The sequence below is a fragment of the Adiantum capillus-veneris genome, chromosome 12, assembly GCF_014529385.1.
Source record: "Adiantum capillus-veneris isolate H3 chromosome 12, ASM1452938v2, whole genome shotgun sequence".
NCBI classification, from domain to species: domain Eukaryota; kingdom Viridiplantae; phylum Streptophyta; class Polypodiopsida; order Polypodiales; family Pteridaceae; genus Adiantum; species Adiantum capillus-veneris.
The window spans coordinates 131,939,356-131,959,726 of NC_140942.1; the positions used below are offsets into that span (position 1 = coordinate 131,939,356).

The 20,371-nt window shown below is 42.0% G+C and overlaps 1 protein-coding gene across 1 annotated transcript; it reads right to left on the reverse strand.

The window, feature by feature from the left end:
* Positions 1 to 9,902: 9,902 nt before the first annotated feature.
* On the reverse strand, positions 9,903 to 11,500 carry LOC147446520 (uncharacterized). Its single transcript, XM_086525744.1, has 5 exons — positions 11,047 to 11,500; positions 10,868 to 10,925; positions 10,632 to 10,763; positions 10,441 to 10,535; positions 9,903 to 10,347 (listed from the first exon to the last, which is right to left on the reverse strand). The coding sequence occupies exons 1-5, from the start codon at positions 11,311 to 11,313 to the stop codon at positions 10,297 to 10,299; spliced, it is 603 nt and encodes a 200-aa protein (XP_086381870.1). The 5' UTR covers positions 11,314 to 11,500; the 3' UTR covers positions 9,903 to 10,296.
* Positions 11,501 to 20,371: the final 8,871 nt, after the last annotated feature.

Here is a 20,371-nt window from a genome sequence, read left to right on the forward strand (position 1 = left end):
CGTGCGATCTCTCGATGATTGTTGTAGCTTACGGTAGCTTCTACAATGCAGACTGCTTAATTTGGCTTTCTTTGTTTTGGAGGAGTTTACGATGTAGATTGATACATCTGGTTTATTCCCTAGTGTTTAACACAGATGTAGCCACCTAGCCAGACTGGGTTACAGGTTCATGCATTGACAGGCTTTCAGTCATTCTCATGACGGTTCTTGAGCTTCCCCATTTTCTCCAGACGGTTTGACTACAAACACCACATATCCTATTAGGCAGGACACTTGCAGTTCTATTAGCAATTTGTGAAATCACACCACTCAGTTTGGGACCTTCATGCAATACCTTCAAACTTCATTAGCGAGTATAATAGATGCACATTGATTGGGATGGCATCACACCATGGATATTTCTTGGCGGTTGGGACACCTTAGACTGCTCGTACACTCGGGAAGTTTATCAGAGTATTGTCCTTCAGTGGACATTGTAGCAAACATCTTCATCATGTGCTTGACATCTTTGGTTTCATGTAGTTTGTTCAACATCCGATGTTGAGAGGGAGTGTTAGAGTTCACGTACACCACTCTGCTGCTTCACTCAGGTCTAGGGCATACATGTACGGCTAGTATGTCTTCGAGGTGGCCACCCACTGCACTCCATGTTAGGTCACATTATTGGATAGTGGCCATTTTGGTCTAGTGCCCACTTATCTGAGCCTCCTTTGATGGGCTATTTTTCACTTGTCTAGAGAAGGCCAATACCCTATCATATATGAGGGGTATGCCACACATCTCATACATAGGGTAACACATTGTATTGACATGTCTTTCATGCTCTGGTAGTGAGGGGGGTTAATTGCCCCCTCTTCCCCACCACATCAATGTTTGTTCCTCTCTCTCTCTCTCTCTCTCTCTCTCTCTCTCTCTCTCTCTCTCTCTCTCTCTCTCACGCTCACGTGTACTTCTGACAGCAACGTACCAAAAACATATGTCTATCTTAAACTTTGTGAGTCAAAGAGCAATGTCTAGCTCGAACTCGCATGCATCAGCCTCTAGCCTAACCATATCCATGAATGACTGAATAATGAATAAATTCTACTATCCACGCCATCCATATTTGTCATTGTATCTACAAATGACAAACCTTGCGATACAATTGTCTGCATAATTGGCTCAACATGCTTACCAATTGGAGCATCATGCAACCTATCCGCAAAGGAGACACACATCATCTCTTTGCATGGCTACATACTCATGAAGACTACGCCACCTCAAATGTGTCATGCTAACATTAGCACCTCTTGCTATGACTAGCTATCCACAATGCAATCTAAAACAATGCTTGTTCAACACCACCTATGATCCATTGTCTTGTAATCAATTCACAGAGATTTGGTTCCGTGTCAATCTTGGGGGGAACATGGTGTACATCTCACATCATGTATGATTCCACTCTCACTCGGAAATGATAATCTGATATCTCTTGCACCGACTATGTCATGCATTGAACCATGAGCTAGATACATACATCCAAGCATACCACTAACGTGTCAATCTTGGGGTGAACATGGTGCACATCTCACATCATGTATGATTCCACTCTCACTCGGAAATGATGATATCTCTTGCACTGACTATGTCATGCATTGAACCATTCGACTATTTCATGCATTGAACCATGAGCTAGATACATACATCCAAGCATACCACTAACGTATTTGCTAACTCACTCACGAATTGATGTGACGTGAAACCTAGTAGTTGCATCTAGTATCCAATGCAAAGGTAATGTGTCATCAGAAACCAACATCAGAAAAGAGTATGCATGGAAGCAAAATAAACATCTTCGTCATGTGTAGCCTCATATGCTACATCAACTCCCACATCAACCAAAGTGATAGCATCTTTCATGTATTGTCTCCTACATTGTCACATCTGTAAAAAACAATACCTATGTACATGCCCTGTATTACCATAATGCCAACACACAACAACTCTATTTATGCAAGATTGTCCTTTGATTGTAGACATCTCGCCATAATCATATGTGGCCAAAATCATTGCAATCTCTACCATATATCTCTAGCTATACATGCATCCAAAATGATGTGATAGACATACTCACCAAAGGTGTAACATGATCGTCAAACATGCAAGATCGTCCAAGTCCTCCCACTCATCCTTAGTCATAGACTCTGGCCTACCATCCATGCCTTGTAGTGGCAACACCTGGCCCGACTGAGTCAGTGCATAATTTATGCCTGCTTTCCAATGCTCGACGTTTGAACCATTAAACCTTATATGGAAAAAATAAACTCTAACAATGATGTACTTGCCAAATCTATGGCAATAAACCTATAAACAAGATCAAGCACAAATTGATTAATTGACAATAGCAAAGCTTGGCTAACTCATACACCAAGAAAGTCAAAATACAGCATACATTTAGGCATAAGTTGTCCAAGAGAACCATCAGGAAATATGGTGGTCAATGTAAAGAGATGTCAGCAAATCCGATCAAATGATGTCAAAACCCCGCTCTAATCCAAGATCACTATGCAATAATTGAGGAATCTATCATCAACAATCTCCCTCCTGAAGAGACCACATACATGTCAAATGACATAATTCAGTGAGCAAACACTCTCACAAATGCAATGCCAAAACATTATGGCAATGCAACCATTGAGTGCCAAAATGCAATCAAACATGATCACAAACCATGCTCATGAACACACAAAATTGCAAAAAAAAAAGAGCAAAGTTTTGACAATATTTCAGCTATCTAACCATAATAACCATACATCCCATAAACATGCTCAAAACCATGAGAAAATCATGCACAAAATCCGCACTCAAGCTTACAAGAGTTTCCCCAAAGTCTCAACTCTCTGAACCGGGAAAACAATCATGTAGTCCAAAACAAAAAGTGCATCAATTGCACTCTATAAGCAAGGCAATTACTAGCAAGAACCTGGATGCAAAATCAATCAGAATATGGCATGAGTTGATTCTCAAAATTGTTGCAAATCAGTCCACATATGCCATTGCTAAATGGAGAATGTTGTTGCCAAAAAGCACACATCATTTGCATGCACATGGTAATACAAACGAGCATCAAAGCATGCACCGAGAATACACCGAACCTGTATCAAATGGGTATCCAAAGCAACTGAAACATTAGCTCACAATCATGCCAAAAATGCTTACAAAACTCTCTCCAAATTTGTGTACCACACTCTCCAAAATCGGCTCAATCGCATAAGTCAATACATATAACCTGTGATGAATCAATTCTCAAATCTTGATAGTCAACGAGAGTGCATATATTCACCAAATTTCTCAATTTCTACACATAAACCCACACTCTTTTCACTGAGAGCAAACCATAAATGAACGAAAGAAGAGGATAACCAATCTCAATCCGAGCTCTTGGATGTACGGAATAAACTCCAAAAGCATTCTAAATTACCACAATATTCGTACATTGTCTACATATCAATCTGCAAGTGTATGTTTGCATATGTGTACATATACACACACCAAAAAACTCATGCAATGCAAAGGACATGTATGCATAAGAACTTGCAAAAGTAGATCACCATGCTGTCTGAAGTAGATATCTCTCAAACCGTGCAGAATTTGTAGAGCTCATAAAAATAGTTAGGAATTGTTCGAATTGACATGAAACACTGATTCTAACCAAGAGAAATATGATTTACAAAATTTGCAGCCTTTCCTACACAACCTACAAGCCGTATCTGAGCAACGTATCCCAAAATCGGTGAGGATTCTAAGAAAACATGTTTTTGCAAAGTTGAAGAGCACAAACATTTGATAAAAAGTGGCGAGAATTGGCTTGAACAAAAAACTTTTGACAGGACAAAACAAATTTGCAAAGACGTGTTGTAGCTTTTGCTGCATTTTTTGCTTCACTGTATGCTTCTTTGCCGAGCTCCAACGGTGCTCTTTAATCCTCAAGGTTTGATACAAGTTGAAGTGCACAAGTGAGAGCATGTGTGTGTGTGTGTGATGCAATGGAGAAGAGAGAAGAAGAGGAGACCTATGTTTGCAGGGTCTAAAACTCACTGTAAATATGTGAGCCCCTTATTCTATTATGTACATAAAAGAATAAGTGTAGTGGACGGGCCCTTGGCCTAGCCGGCCACATGGGGCTTTACCCCAACACATAGGAGGTTTCCTTTTGCATCCCCACTTTCACAGATATATGGCACACATTGTGCAACTAAAGTTGGTGAGTGCTACAAGCAGGCACAAGCTCGATATGTATGCTAGCAGGTTCATGGAAGAGGGATAAAGCGGGTATAAAGACCCTTGGCATGTAAGGGGTAGTGGAAATGTATGTTTGATGTGGTGTCCAAAGTGCTAGAATTATGCACTAGTAGTGTTCGATGTGCTCTTGAAGCGGGTACAAACAACTCCTCAAACGGAGCTACAGTGTGGAAGATATTGAAGTTTGAGATTGGACTGGTTTGTAGACCCTTGGCGGATAGGGCAGATGATGACATGTGGAAAAGGCTTAAGCGAGCAAATAGGCTCAAAGTGTTGAAGGTGTAGAGCATGCTCATCCTTTTGGATAATGAATCAGAGCCTACACATGCAAGATATGGTTGGTGAAAGTTTGCAAGAGGCCAGCAATGGGCCCACTCAATTGCACTGGTAGGTGTAATGGTTGGTGTTCATTTGGCCTTGCCAAGATTCTAGAAGGTAGTACACACCATTTGGAGCTAGGTGGAAGTCATCGTTTATCAATCGGGGTCTCGAGAACCAAGTGGCAACAGGTTGAAGTTGGAGGGAAGCAACATCAGAAGGAGATCTGGAGTTTATAATTCAATTTTGGGATGTGTTGTTTGAGACCATGACCAAGACAGAAACTGGTGGTAGTTGCATGTTTTAAGGTCCACAATAATGGCTTTTGATCTGTTGTCGCATCTTGACTGTCGGATATGGGAGCAAAGAATGGTAGTGATTCAAATTTGTCAGAAAGGGAAGGTTTTTTAAGAGCCTAAAAAGAGAAATTTTTAGGATCTAAGAGGCAAGGCATCCTAGCTTTCCATGTGACAAGCACATTGCCCACATGCAGGGTCATCCGTTACAAGGTACATAGGATGGAGCACATCTCCATTTGGGCTATGCAAGATAGAGTGAGAGAGCTCTCTCGAGGGTTGGCTATGGCGGTGCTCTCCCAACGCTGCACGTGGCGTGTAGAGGACGTGATGTCCATGATGCATGCATGTCATTTGCTGCAGATTCACATGTGTGGTATTTCGACAGTGGTGCTACAAAGCACATTACCGCACATCGTGAATTGTTCACTTGTCTCGAGTCTGTCCCTCATGGGAATTCAGTCACTTGTGACAACAATGCCTCTTATCCGATTCAGGGAGTTGGAAAGATTGTGCTTACTGCTGCTAATGACAGTTCTTTCACACTTGTTGATGCACTTTATGTACCTGGGATCAAGAAGAATCTTTTGTCTGTATCTTCACTTGCTAGACTTGGACTTGTAGTCAAATTTGTGGATGACAGATGAACAGTTCATGATCTCAGTTTTGGTGATAAAATTGTTGTATTTGGACTTTTGTGTCGTGGGATGTATAAGCTCACTTTGTATGACAAGTGTGGAAAAAATTTTGCAAATGCAGTTTCAGATTCAATGGCTATTTCAGATGCAAAACTTTGGCATGCACGTTTTGGTCATCCGAATTTTGCCAGTTTCCTGCATTTGCAAAAATCTAATATGGTTGCTTCTTTGCCACCTCTTGAAGCACTTGTCAAACATGTTTGTGAAGGCTGTATTTTGGGTAAGACGTAGCTTTCTAAGTTTCCAAAGGACGGTTCAATTCGGGACACATGCAGGTTGTAGCTTGTGCATAGTGATGTTGTGGACCCATGCAAACTCCATCTTTGGGCAATTACCTTTACTTCATGACTTTCATTGATGATTACTGCATGGGTATTTCCTCTTAAAGCGAAGTCCAAAGTTTTTATATGCTTCAAACAATTTCTGACTATGGCTGAAAATGTATCAAAATGTACTATGGACACCCTCCGTTTGATCGAGGGGAGGAGTATATGTCTCATGCATTTAATGCATTTTTGGCTAGTCGTGGGATAAAACACCAATGTACAGTTCCTTATACACCTCTGAAAAATGGTGTTGCTGCAAGGAAAAACATGTTACTTACAAAAATGGCATGATGTATGGTTAAAAGTCAAGCTTTGCTACATGCTTTTTGACCTAAGGCCATCATGTGTGCCACTTATGTACTAAATAGGTGTGCCGGGAAATTTATGATACTTTGTTGCCTCTTTTCAATGGTGGAAGTTCGAATTTAAATTCCAATGAGACAAATGTACATCCTATGGGGGTTTCCAAAAATGCAGCCTATTACTGATGCAGATGTACATGATGTACTTGATAAGGAAAGGACTGAAAATGAGCAGGCTAGAGATCCCGAGGGATTCACTCTATATACAAAACGGGATGCCACTTGCGAACGGACAACTTCGATAAAACCCGTATATACGACTCATACTAGGGAATATGACCCCCCTTTCTACGCTTATACGACAATTAATGACGAAAACTATCATACCCCTATCTTACATATAAAATTTATGCTTTACATGACCTAACCGAGTAAAACTAGTCAAGGCATGGAAACATCATGTAGCTTGAGTGTAAGAAGCTCTGATCGTGCCATCCACTTCACCATTGCATTATCACTGATTAGTTGAAAGCTTGTTTGTAAGGTTTTGCATACATGTGCTGTCGTCGCCTTATGTGAACAATAAGGTAGGAGAAAAGTTTTCGTACCTCTTTTACCAATGAGCTCGTCTGAACCCGCCCTGAGACTCCGCTCTCTTCCTTCTTTTAATCTTTTGGTGTGTCTTCACAATTATAAGTATTGAAAAGCTCTTCCAACATGGGGTTGTTAGCATATGAGGAGAAAGGAGAGGGAAAGCACTGAAAAATGGCTTGAGATGCTCCTTTGCAAGAAGCCGAGCATAACCGAGCCAAAACGTGCAAAGAAGCTCGTGAAGCATTAGGTGGAGAGCGATCGAGGACTTGAAAACCCGATATAAATGTATAGGATTGTTCAGAAAAGCATAGGGCAAGAAAGAGAAAGTGAGCAAAAGATAGAACGTGAGGGAAGGGACCTAGGGTTTTAGGGGACTAGCCTAGTCACTACCCTCATCTAGCAAGGAAGCGAGAACCTCAAAAAATAAACCTCCACAATGATTCCATTTCGGTAACTGCACCTTGAGAGCCTTTTAAGTTTTCACCCACCAACACAAGTTACCTCCTGCCTCCATGCTGGCAACATCATTTAAGGCACTCAAGAACCCACTACCCTTAGTCATAACTTTTTTTTTAGCACTCATTGCAACACTCGCTAATTAAAAAAACAAGGAGAACAAGGTAAAAAAAGTGATAAAATAACGAGGCCTACCATGTAACTATTTAGGGTCACAAATTATTTAAGTGTAGCTCTAAAGAGGTCAATATGGGAGATAAGCATGGGGAGCACGCAAGGGTCAAATTACGTGGCGGAAGGTGGAAAGCTCATGCTAAGCACACTGAAGGCCATGAACAGCAGTAAAATCCAACATACGCCTGTTATGAAGCCTAATGGTTTGCTTGTACACCCACCTCAAGACCACTATGGTTAGATTTTGATTGCCTACTCGAAAAAACCAATTTAATCTCAAGTTTTTCATTATATGTAAGTTCCATGGCTACCTAACAGAGTTCAATTATTGAGAGCCATAAGAGGTGATCATATTGAAGAAGATAGCCTACCATAGTGGTAAAGGGGAGCGGGAGCTAAGTACTACTACTCAATGTTGCAATTGACCCTTGCCCACCATTGTCTATAGGTGTTCTTGCAAAGGCCAGAGGAGGTTCTACTTGTGCAACTCGATGCAAGTCAAGATTCTAAAGATCTGCAATCCAATCCCCCCATGATCAATCCCCTTCTGGAAATCACCAGTGCTCTACTTTTCTTGTCTCCCTTTCTCAGATAATAGATCTCTCAAACCTCCCTCCCTCCCCTAATTCTAAGCTTGGAAGCCAAGTATAACCAAATACTTGCATTTTTGCAAAATTTTGGGATATGCTAATATTGATATAGGATACCAATTTTTCCGATTATGACTATGTTGAAGTAGAGGATGATACAAGTTACTATTAGTGATAACACTTGAGTGAGCTTGAGCTACCCAATACTAACAACGACAGTGATCAAGAAGCAACATGCCCAAAATCCATATGAGCAACACGCAACAATGGAAGGGGGAGAAGGGGGTGGGAGGAAGCCCGAGGAGTTGGGATGCAACATCTCCACCACTCTATTCCAATGAACAAATGTTCAAGGTGACGTGGGCCCTGCTCCAAACCTTGCACAACCTCATAGGAAATTTACAAAGGGCTCACAAAGGGGTGCCAAGTCAACAGCCGATGAACTGAGAACCGAGGCCTCGAAGGACGTGGACCTTATCAAGATTCTGGGAGAGGAGCAAAGGAGTAAGGCTGAGAGAATTTTGTTGGTGACAAGGGAGTGCTTTAGGAGGTTGAGGTGGTTGTTTAGGGACCGCGAAGATGCTGTTGGCATAGTGTGATGGAGAGGAAAAGTAGGTGTGTAAGATCCCCATTATTCAAAGTTTCAACTAAAAAAATTCACTTTCATTTATGTAGTAGATTGTTCCAGTATTCAACATTTTCATAACAGTAGCATTCATTGCATTCCACTTTCAAGAACCCACTGCTGATTGCTATTAATGATTAAGACAACAATTCATTCTAAACCTCATGCAATGGTGCAAACTACTGAAGTTCTTAATGCGAGAGTGCACCTCAACACGAGATACCTGATGGCCCCTTCCATCATTCTCTCGACATTATCTGCATGATTCACGAAATTACTAACCAAATACCGAAAACCATATAAATTTTTACAAATGGGTGACTTGGTCATGGAGGTGGTTGCACGAGAAAAGAGGAGCCACTCTAATTTCGAGCGCACTCAATAAAATAATCTTGGAAAGAATCTTATCTCAATATTTTTTTGAGAGAAAACGTGATATTGTCACCCACTCACTGTCACTCTTAACTTTCTCATGAGTGCTCACTATAGCACTCACCAATCAAACTTTTTCATTCTTTGTTATAACAAGTGGTAAAATCACAAGGCCTGCCATTCAACTCATGCACTTATGCACTTAAGATTAAAGCAAGAGCAGATGAATAATACCTTAAACTACATTAATGTTTCAAAGATTTTATATAGAAAATAAACAGGCAACTTTCAGCTTTACAAGCAAGGAAATAAACTTCGTCCGGTAGTTTAAGTTGCAAGCAAAGCCTCTTCTCATGAAGCGCAAGTCTTGGCTGCTGACAAAGCTACAGAAAGCATATATCTCTCACGATATACACGGAGACGCAAACATTTTCTGTGGGCTCAAGGAGTAGAGACAATGGCTCTCAAGCATTGCAAGGAGCAGCTCTCTTGTTTGTGCACCATGAGGGTCACAAACATTGAAACTTAGAGAAATCACAGGAAGAAGCCATGAGGAAAATAACCTTTTAAGAGGTATGATAATAAGTAGTGACAATTATATTCTGGAAGAAGCTCAACTAGTTTCAACACCATTCCTTAACATCCGTCCACATTTAAGTCCTGTTCAATGTAAGTTTTGTCTACTATTAACTTGCTCAATGTAGTATGCAAGCACACATTCTAATAATGCTCAGGAAAAAAACCCCGCTTCAGATGTATGACAATCATTGCAAGGACTCCGTTTCCATTATAGACACACAAGTTACGTCAATATTACAAAAGATAATTTAAAAATGCAATGCGGACTGCAACTGACTGCATCCATAGAGAGAAGACAATTATAGGATCAAACATTAATGAAGCAACCCTGCAGAGAAAATGATGCATACATGAAGGCACATTCTCACGCATGGCTGGAGGGGGTAAAGATCTGAGCAAGCATAGCTACCTACATAGACCTTAAAGCTCCTAATGATAAGCACCTTGTAACCCCAGCAATCAAAATCTTACACCCAATAGGAATGCGATATGCATACACAGATCAAATGGCTCCTGGGTTTCTCACGCATTCCTGGCCACAAGGACTTTCGCTACAAACAGTAGGAGTGGTAGCAATATGCAGCATCAATACTTGGCACCAGCTCTAGCGCTGCACCTATCGTCACTCCATATGCTGCATGTAAGCTGCTTCGTCGCCACCTTGCAATGCATTCCCTTTCTTATGTCAGTGAGGCAATATGGAAGGCTCCCCAATCTCTACTTGCTTTATTATGTCCTGCCACAACATTTTCATAATTTTGATGAATAAACTAAGTTTTTTGGGCAATGAATAATTAAATTGAAGAAGCAAAGGGGCACTCCTGAGTACATCAGTACCACCCTCTCGTGATAGTTTCCTGACACTGTCTGCAGCCGTCGTGTGTATAGTGAGGTACAATGTCACACCAGCAGCTATTTTCCACCCTGCACAAAAGAGCTTGTAAACCTCTTGCCAGTGCTAATAAATGAACACTTTTGAACGCCTCCCTCCCTCCTTTGGATCTGTACTAAGCAACTCACAATTGAGGTGCGAGAAAGCATGGAATAGGAAATTGTCCTTCATGGGGCGTTCAACAGGGCCAAGAACCATCGATATGCACAACACGCCCATGTCGTGCAAAAGCTTTGCGAGGTGGAATTGGGGTAGAACACCTGTGCATCCACACCATTGAAGATGATGTGCAGACGACAGAATAGATGGTGCCATCGATTGCATAGTTGGTGGCGGTCACATGGTGAGTGTCGCAAGGAAATACCCTCATCTCCTCTACCACTGTCGACATGCGCTCCAAGAACACCCTCTAAGATGCCCTTCTTGCAGTCGATTCAGCTGGCCCAACATGTCGGAGCGAATAATCTTCTAGGCAAAGCCATGCCATGACACCTCCTTCCCCTTCATCAGCAAGAGTGCTATGCTCTCAGTGTGCACGATCACCAGGTTATCCAACATAGTCATGATGCAAAAGAGATCATGACTGTTGAGGGCCGGACATATGTGACATGGAGACCTTTCCTTCACACGCTGTACTGAACCCGAGCAGTGATGGCATTCTTGGCGGTGTAGGGTGAAAGCACTGTGAATATTATCTAGGCTGCAGGCAGAGGAGGTGGAATGCCACATCTTGATGAAAAGGGCGATGTACAGAATGAAGAGCGAAGAGGAAGAATTGGACGCAGAAGAGGGGAGGCTCACGGCGTGCATGAAGCTCGCCTGTGGAAACACATAACATACCGAATGATGGTTGTGTGTGGCTATGAGAGCAAGAGATGCAACCGCGCAGCACGCGGGGGAGCTGGGACAGCCTAGGAGTTTAATTCAGTCACTGCCGACCCACTTAACGTTATCATTACTATTTCATGAATACAACGTCATCATTTTCTTGACAACTGTATGCAACAGCTAGAGGGATGGTACGGGATGTTCCCTATGCACAAGCTCTCCCTGGGATTTTCGGAATCCGCAGTGGGCTCATTTTCCCTCAAGTTGGCCGCCACTAGCGAGAAACTATTAGCATTTCTATTCCAACATCATCTAACTAGCAGATAGCCTGCGCACATGCTAAGGGTCCCGGTGGCTTGCCGATCGGGTCATGAAGTTCACCACCCATCGGCACTATGCGCACATGCTCCAGCCACGGCCGTAGTAAAGAAGGGTGATCACAAAAGTCAACTCTCTCAGACGAGTTGTCATTTGTCGCAGCCAATAAAACAGTTTCCCTCTAGGCAAACGGCTCTTGCCGTGGGTGACCGTTAAGGCAGCAGGGGTGAAGTTCCGATGGCGACGGTGAGTCTCGCGGTGGCTAGGTGTAGGAGCGTGGCGGGCCTATGGTGGGGTCAGAGCTCTTTTTGGCAGGGAGAAGCCACCGCTGGTAGGCATGTGTGCATGCTAAGAGGTACACCTAACTAGCAGTGGTGACTACGAAAATGGGCACTCACTTCATATTTCAAAACTCAAGATATGTCCATTATTAGATGTACACATTCCTCATGTCAATGAGTGGCCACTATCTTATTTCAACCAATCAACATTTTTTGCCTGTCAAAAAATGCTTAAAAATATATCTCAACCTTTTTCCTATTTTAGTCAGCAAAAGGAGAAGGCAACGCTATAGCCTTTGCCCTTTGGGCAAGCCAGAAAAATTTACATATGAGATTTTTCACTAACAAAAAGGGAACACATCACTATGTCCTTAGCCCTTTGGGCAAGCAAAAAAGAAAGCGTCTCTATAGCCTTTGCCCTTTAAGCAGGCCAAAAAGGGAACACATCACTATGACCTTAGCCCTTTGGGCAGGCCAAAAAAGGGAACACATCACTATGACCTTAGCCCTTTGGGCAGGCCAAAAAAGTGATGAAATCACGAGGCCTGCAAAATGACCATTAGGAGATGTACATAATTAAAAACAAGACAAAGAGATAGAGAGTGAGGCCCGGTCGACCTTGGTGCCCTTCCGAGCATGGGGCTACCCAACTGTTGAGGGCTACTATGCAAGCTTCTTCGAGCTGTTGGCATATGATAACAGGAGCAGCAGGCCATTGAGAGAGGGCACTACTAAGTAACTCAGGGCAAGCCACACTAAGCAACTTTTTTTTGTTAATGAGAAGAGTAGGGTGGTGCCCATTTTGTTTTGAAGGAAATCTCACCAAATCCCTCTATTTCGCACTTTCCATCTGGACAAGAGAGGGGATAGAGAGGGTGGTTGGAGGATGTGAGTGTAGGCGATATCTTGCATGTGGGCCGATGCAAGTGTTGAAAACTGTCGTGGGTGGAGCTGGTGAGAGCTGTGGGAGGGTGCTCCTCTCTCTCTCTCTCTCTCTCTCTCTCTCTCTCTCTCTCTCTCTCTCTCTCTCTCTCTTTGTGTGTGTGTGTGTGTGTGTGTGTGTGTGTGGTCTGGACTGGCGATGAGACCCTCGCATGTAAAAGCAAGGCAAGGCACGGGTAGGCTCCGTGCTATGCACTCTCTCTCTCTCTCTCTCTCTCTCTCTCTCTCTCTCTCTCTCTCTCTCTCTCTCTCTCTCTCTCTCTCTCTCTCTTCCGTGAGTTTTTCAGCATTTAAGGACAGGAAGGTGCAGCTTGGCTAGAATGGAAATCACCGTCGGGCTACAGAAGCTGGAGAGTTGGACTCAACTGCATAAAGTTCGTAATGTTGACTTGTGGGTTACGCCTTCTAGCAACGCATTCTTATCAAACCCATAAAGGGGATTCATGCCTTATCATCGTCATCCTCCCTCCGTCAGCTGCAAATCAGATTTTTTGACATGGGTGTATTTTACTAGTAGCTTTCCTAAATGGAAAAGATAATTTGAAGGTTCCCCCCCCCCCGCCCCCCCCCCCTCCCCCTTGAACGTGGTAAATTATATGGAAAAAAGGACCCTTTTTCCATTTGGGAATGTGTCGTGAAGCTCTTGTGATGTGTGTGTCAACTCCTTCATAAACAAGAGCATAGAAAATCTGTGAAAATTCAAATGTAGAAGTAATCCAAATTAGAGGTCTTCTTTGTAGGTATGTGGAGATGGGGGGGATGCATCCCAGGGTGAAGCTTTTGGGAAACCCTAAGGATGCAAGTGTAGCGGTCCTTGATGAGGGAGAGAGTGAGTTTATCTGTGTGGAGGGAAAGACGCAAAATGGGTGTGTACGGCGAAGTTGAATACTAAAGCTCACAAGAGGGGAAACCCATAGAGATTAGAAAGCAAGAAATGGACCTTTTTAAACAGAGGCGAGAGTTTAAGAGTGGGCTACATTGGCAGCAATGGCTAACCTCGGCACTCACACATGGCACATGTGCACATTTGGACAACGGGAAAGGGTCCCATACGATCCCACCGATAAGGATTAATGGTCCACTTTACAAGGCGCCAACAAGCTTAATTCTCTGTGGTCAAATTACCTCTTGTTGTGTTTCTCCTACTTCTTGGTTAAAGTCAGCCAAGAGAGACAATGTGACATGCTCTAAGGTTCTCACTGCTCAGCACTCACAGACTCACAAAGGAAATCTTTGAAGATGCGGGATGAGAAAATCTGACAAAGCTTGTGTCACGTGTGCCACAAATGTTGAGAGAGAGGAAGAGAGAGTGAGAGGGGACTCATAGACAACGCTCACAAGGCAAATTGTAAAGAGTCGGGGTGACACGAAGGGGCGGGAGCCTTGCCAACCAAAAATAATGTTTATTTAGATTTGAACATTAGCTAAGCCTAATAGCAACAGTAAAGTCTTTAAAATTTACATTAACCTGATTAAGGCATCCTGATTCCCCATTCCCACTATCCTTAGTTCTATTCCTCACTCAAGAACATAATGCACTTTAAAATTCTACAGAAACTATATAATTTTTTTATTTTTCCTTATATTTATCTTATCCTTGTATATTCAAAAGGTAGTTATCTCCTCTTCCTTTGCATACACTTAAAAAACCTAATAGGTTTTTTAAAAAAGTTACCAAAACCCACATAATTAATTTCAAGAGGTAAATTTTAAAATTTTTAGGTGGAAATACACTACAACGAGGTTTGTTTCGAGCGCTGACATGTGGCCTTCAGTTTTGGTTCAAGATAGTATAAAAGCTATAGACTAGATCTTCAAGCATCTAGAAGATGATAAAACAAAGAAAAGTATAGGGAACAATATGTGTGTCCCCGCCCCCTCCCCCCCCCCCCCCCCCCCCCCCCCCCCCCCCCCCCCCCCCACCAAAATATGATACCCCCCTCCCTTATTTTTAAGCTTGGAGATAAATTATTGGGGGCCTATCCCTAACTTATACGCTTATGTAGCTTGTAAAAAAACCCCCCTCCCTTGCACTTACGTGGGGCGGTAAGTTTTCCATGGTGAATCCCCCGGGCTAGAGGTATACCAAAATGGCTGGTGCATACATTGCATGATAGTAAATTGGATGCACCTTTGTCTAGTCGTACTCGTTCAGGCTCTTGCCATGCATCTTATCCATCAGATTGTTATGCTTTGGTTGTGTCTAGCTTACATGATGTTGAGGAGCCTCTGTCTTTTGATGAAGCACAAAATTCAAAAAATTGGATGGCTACCATGCAATCTGAATATGATGCACTTATAGAAAATGACGCATGGACTTTATGTGATTTGCCTCCTGGCAAAAAGGGCATTGGTACAAAGTCGGTTTACAAGTTGAAATGCACGCCAGATGGTGAGATCGATCTCCATAAGGCTCGACTTGTTGCAAAGGGTTATGCACAACAAAACGGCATAGATTATGAAGAAACTTTTGCTCGCACTTGTCGTATGACTACTGTGCATTCTATATGTGCATTGGCAACACATTTTGGTTAGGATGTACATCAATCAGACATTGTTACTACTTTTTTAAATGGTGACATATTTGAGGAAGTTTATGTAACATAGCCTCGTGGTTTTGTCGTGAAAGGACAAGAGGACAAAGTGTGCAAATGTAAGAAGGCTTTGTATGGGTTGAAGCAATCTCATCGTGCTTGGTATGAGAAAGCTGACACTCATTTGGTCAAACGAGGCTTTCGTAACAGTCCAGCAGAAAGCACATTGTATGTAAAGCGTGAGAGTGATGTACTTCTCATTGTGGTGCTTTATGTAGATGATTTGCTGATCACTAGACCAAATGAGAGACATATTGCTGAATTTAAGGCTGATTTGAATGCTACTTTTAAGATGAAAGATTTGGGACTGCTGCATCATTACTTGGGTATACAGTTTAAGTAGTGTGATGGTGGTATTCCTTGTGTCAGAAAAGTTACATAGAGACATTGCTATGTAAGTTTGGACTTGAGGATTGCAAACCTATTGCCACTCCCATGGAAACAGGTTTTAAATTGAGTCTTCATGACGCTGGTGATCCTGTTGATGTCACTCTTTACCAACTGCTGTTGGCTGCCTCATTTATGTATGCAACACAAGGCCAAATATTCAGTTTGCAGTCTCACAGGTCAGCAGATTTATGCATAGCCCAGGGTCTAAGCATTGGTAGGCTGTCAAGAGGATTTTTGCTACCTTAGTGGCACTTTACATCTTGGCTTGTTTTATCCCAAGGGGGGATCATTGCCGCCAGACTTACATGCTTTTTTGGACTCAGATTGGGTTGGTTGTTTTGACAGTGAGTGTCCACAAGTGGTTTTTGCTTCATGCTTGGCAGTTCATGTATATCATGGTTGAGCAAGAAGCAATGTACTGTGGCCACTTCTAGTTGTGAGGTTGAGTACAGGAAAATCTTCACAGCTACACTTGAGTGTGTATGGCTCAGACGCCTTATGGCTGATTTGGGTGTTTGACAGGACACTGCAACACTATCTACACTGACAGTTAGAGCGCATTGGCAGTTGCGAGGAACCCAATTTTTCATGCTTGCACAAAGCACATTGAGGTGCATTACCACTATGTCAGGCAGAGGATCTTAGCAGGAGAGATCATCTTGGCTTATGTGCCAACGCAGGACAACCTTGCAGATCTTTTCACAAAGGCATTGTCTCGTGAGAAGCTTGAAGCTTTCCGCAAAGCTTTAGGCTTACTCCTCTTTCTGGACTAATCATGTTCTCAGGGCATGGCACTTCCCTTTACTCATGTGTTAGCTCTTGTTCACCACATCACTCTAGGGGGAATTTGTTACCATATACATGTGGTAGTGATGTGTGTGAACATACTAGGATCGTTGGGGCATTTTTCCCCTCTTTAGGAGGTTTTTCCCCCCGTGCATTGTATATACGCCCATCACTCTAGGGCTATCTATCTTTCCATTGCACACTAAGTAACACACTCTCTATTGTGTGCCTTGAGCTTGCTTTGTCTTCTCCAAGCTATGTGCATTTCTCTGCAACCCTAATTCCAACATGAAGTGAACCTTATCTTGTCCAAATCTCCTGCATAATCTGCATCCGTGTAACCCATTACACATGCTTCCTTTCTTCCTAAGTAAATGTACATGTATTTTGTACCATTCAAATACCGCATAACCCCTTTTACTGTCTCCCAATGTTTCTTGTCTGGATTTGACATATATTTGCTAATAGCTCCCATTGCAAAAGCAATATCAGGGCGTGTAGCAATCATAGCATACATCAAACTCCCAACTGCAGATGAATAAGACACTTGTGCCATTTCAGCCTTTTTCTCTTCAAAATTATGGCAATCATTTTTATAAAGTTACAAATATTGAGTCAATGGAGTACTCAATGCCTTCCCCCTCTCCATATTGAAACGCTTGAGCACTTTAGCAATGTACTTAGATTGAGACAAATAGACCAATTTCTTGCATGTCTTTCCTAATGTGCATGCCAAGGATATGGCTTGCTTCACCCATGTCTTTCATTTCAAAGTTTGCATGTAACTCTGACTTCAAGATCGAAATCTCATCCCTGCATTTCTTGGCAATTAACATAAAGGACCAAAATCAGTAAACTGCCATCTTTAGGTCTCTTAGTGTAGAGGCAATGGTCCATATCGCTACGTTTGTAGCCTTGACAGAGCATGAATGAGTAGAATTTACAATACCACTCTGTTGATGATTGTTTTATACCATGAAAAGTCTTTTCTAACTGACACACCAAGTCTTCATTGCCCTTCTGGCTGTTGCATATAAACTTCTTCTTGAAGATCACCATGCAAGAACGCCGTCTTGACATCCATCTGGTCAAGTTCCATGTTGTCTTTAGCAACCAACACACATAGACACACCACAGAGTAGTCATCTTGACAATCGGAGAAAAGATCTCATCAAAGTCAATACCCTGCTACTGCTAAAATGCTTTAGCAACAAGTTGTGCCTTGTACTTGGGTTTATTATCATGAGGTGTAATTTTTTGCTTATACACCCATTTGCATGGTAATTCCTTTTTATCTTTAGGCAATCAAACCAACTTCCAAGTTTGATTCTTATGCAACGAATCCATTTCTGGTTGCATAGCTTTCTCCCACTTCGCCTTGTCATCCATTGCCATGGCTTCCTTATAGAAAGAAGGCTCTCCGCAATCTGTCAACACAATGTAGTCCAATGAGGGACTAAATCTATTAGGAGGCCTTGAAATTCTTGTAGACCTTCTAATAAATGCTTGAGTCGATTGTCCCTCAGCAACATCTTGTACTACAGGAGGATTTTGTCCTTGTTGTTTAACATTAGGCACTTCAGCCCTAATGTGAACAACTCCATATTCTTGGAAGATAACTCTCCTAACCTCCATTGTATGCACATGCTTATTATGCTTCTTATGCATCTTTTCTTCATTGAAGTATACGTCATTGCTACGAACTATCTTTTTAGCTTCAAGATCCCATAACCAAAATCCCATCTCGCCAGGATTGCCAAAGCCAAGAAATATACATTTCTTTGACTTAGGTGCCAACTTGCTTCGAAACTCCTTTGGAACATGGCAATACGCTTCACAACCAAAGACTCTAAGATTCTTGTAAGAAGGTGGCTTCCCAGAACAAATCTCTTCAACTACCTTCTCATCTAAAGCCTTGTTAGGAGATCTATTAATAAGATGGATAGCAATTGCTAATGCTTCCACCCAAAATCCATTAGGAAGCTCTGCATTAGACAACATGCTACGTAACTTCGCTTGTATGGTACGGTCCATTCTCTCAGCAACACCGTTTTGTGGAGGGTTATATGGAGTAGTCAACTCTCTTTTGATGCCTTTGGAATCACAAAATGTTTGAAAGGCTTTAGTGACATACTCATCACCATTGTCTGACCTTAAGAACTTGACTTTCTTGCCAGACTGATTCTCCACTAATGCCACAAAATTTTGAAATTTTGTAAGAACTTCATTCTTCTTCCTAAGAGGATATACCCACACTTTCCTTTAGAAGTCATCAATGAATGTAACAAAGTACAATGAGCCGCCCATGGATACGTTAGGCAAGGGTTCACACCCATCACTATGAACCAACTTTAATGGCTCACTTTTCCAAGTGCTTGCGCTTTTGTGTGGTGACTGCGTTTGATTACCATAAAGACAATGCTCACAAACTGAAAATTTTGAGAAATTGAAGCCAGGATCATAACCAAAACAAGACAAGATTTTAATTCCGTTTTGAGACATATGTCCTAACCGACGATGCCACTGTTGGGAGGCATTGTAGCATCACCTAATCGCAACCCACACAAAATTATCAAATCCGAGGATCGGCAACCCAGCTAGGGCATGGAAGCACGGGCATCGGATGAATAGAAATAGAGGATTCAAGAGATCACCTCTCCAATGCAAGTAGAGATTAACCATGGCAAGACTAACTTTAAACCTACTCTAATCATTAATCAATCAACTTCTACACACATCAAGTCCATCGAAGTCCGACTTACCATAGACTAGAAATCCCAAGCACACTAATGATAAGCACGTACTAATTACATTGGTGTTTGCCTCTCCAATCACCACACGCCAATCACGACACTTCATCAATAGCTACACACACAAGGTAAATGGTGCTAGAGTTTCATAAAACCTATCTACACACAAGCAAACAATAGGGCACACACATAATTACAAAATTAAGACCCAACTTAATCAACCTAATTAGTGATGCTAAATATCACAAATCGAATGCTCATGGAAGAATAGGAGTGGTTAATAGCAAGAAGTACATACTTCTCTCAAATCTATAGTAATGAGAGTGTAATACTACTTCATGACATAATCAAATGTAGAAAAGAAGTAGACTAACGATAAAATAGGGATTAGATTAATCAAGAAGAGCTTACTCTAATTACAATGATTACCACTAGCCTTTCAAGCATGGACATTAAGCTCAAGGCTAGGCCATAGAGTGAACACTCAAGAGAGAGAGAACTCTCAAAAGTGGATACTCAAGAATGAAGCCTCCTTGCATAAAGGCTTCCTTTTAAAGGCTTTCACCACAATCCCTTCTACTATGGGTTTAAGCTTGAGCCCTCTAACTAGCACATACAAATTTGGAACTCCAAGTGAGCCCAAGACTTATACAAAGTGAGTTGGAAATATTATGCACAACCATAGCATATCTCTCGCCTGATGTATAACGGGTGTAGTCTGTGTTAGCCGCTGCTAACAGCCACAAAGAAACTCTTGGCTACTCAATTACACAAATTACATGGTTTTTAACATTGGATACATGTAGCATGTACAAAGCCCCAGGCTTTGAACCATGTGCTACCACTAAAGAACCTTTGGTGATCTTCCACGAGTTATCACCAAATGTACAGTAATATCGTACATCATCCAATTGTCCTATACTAATTAAGCTTTTGGTAAGCTTTGGCACATGTCTCACATTCCTGAGCATGAGTGAAG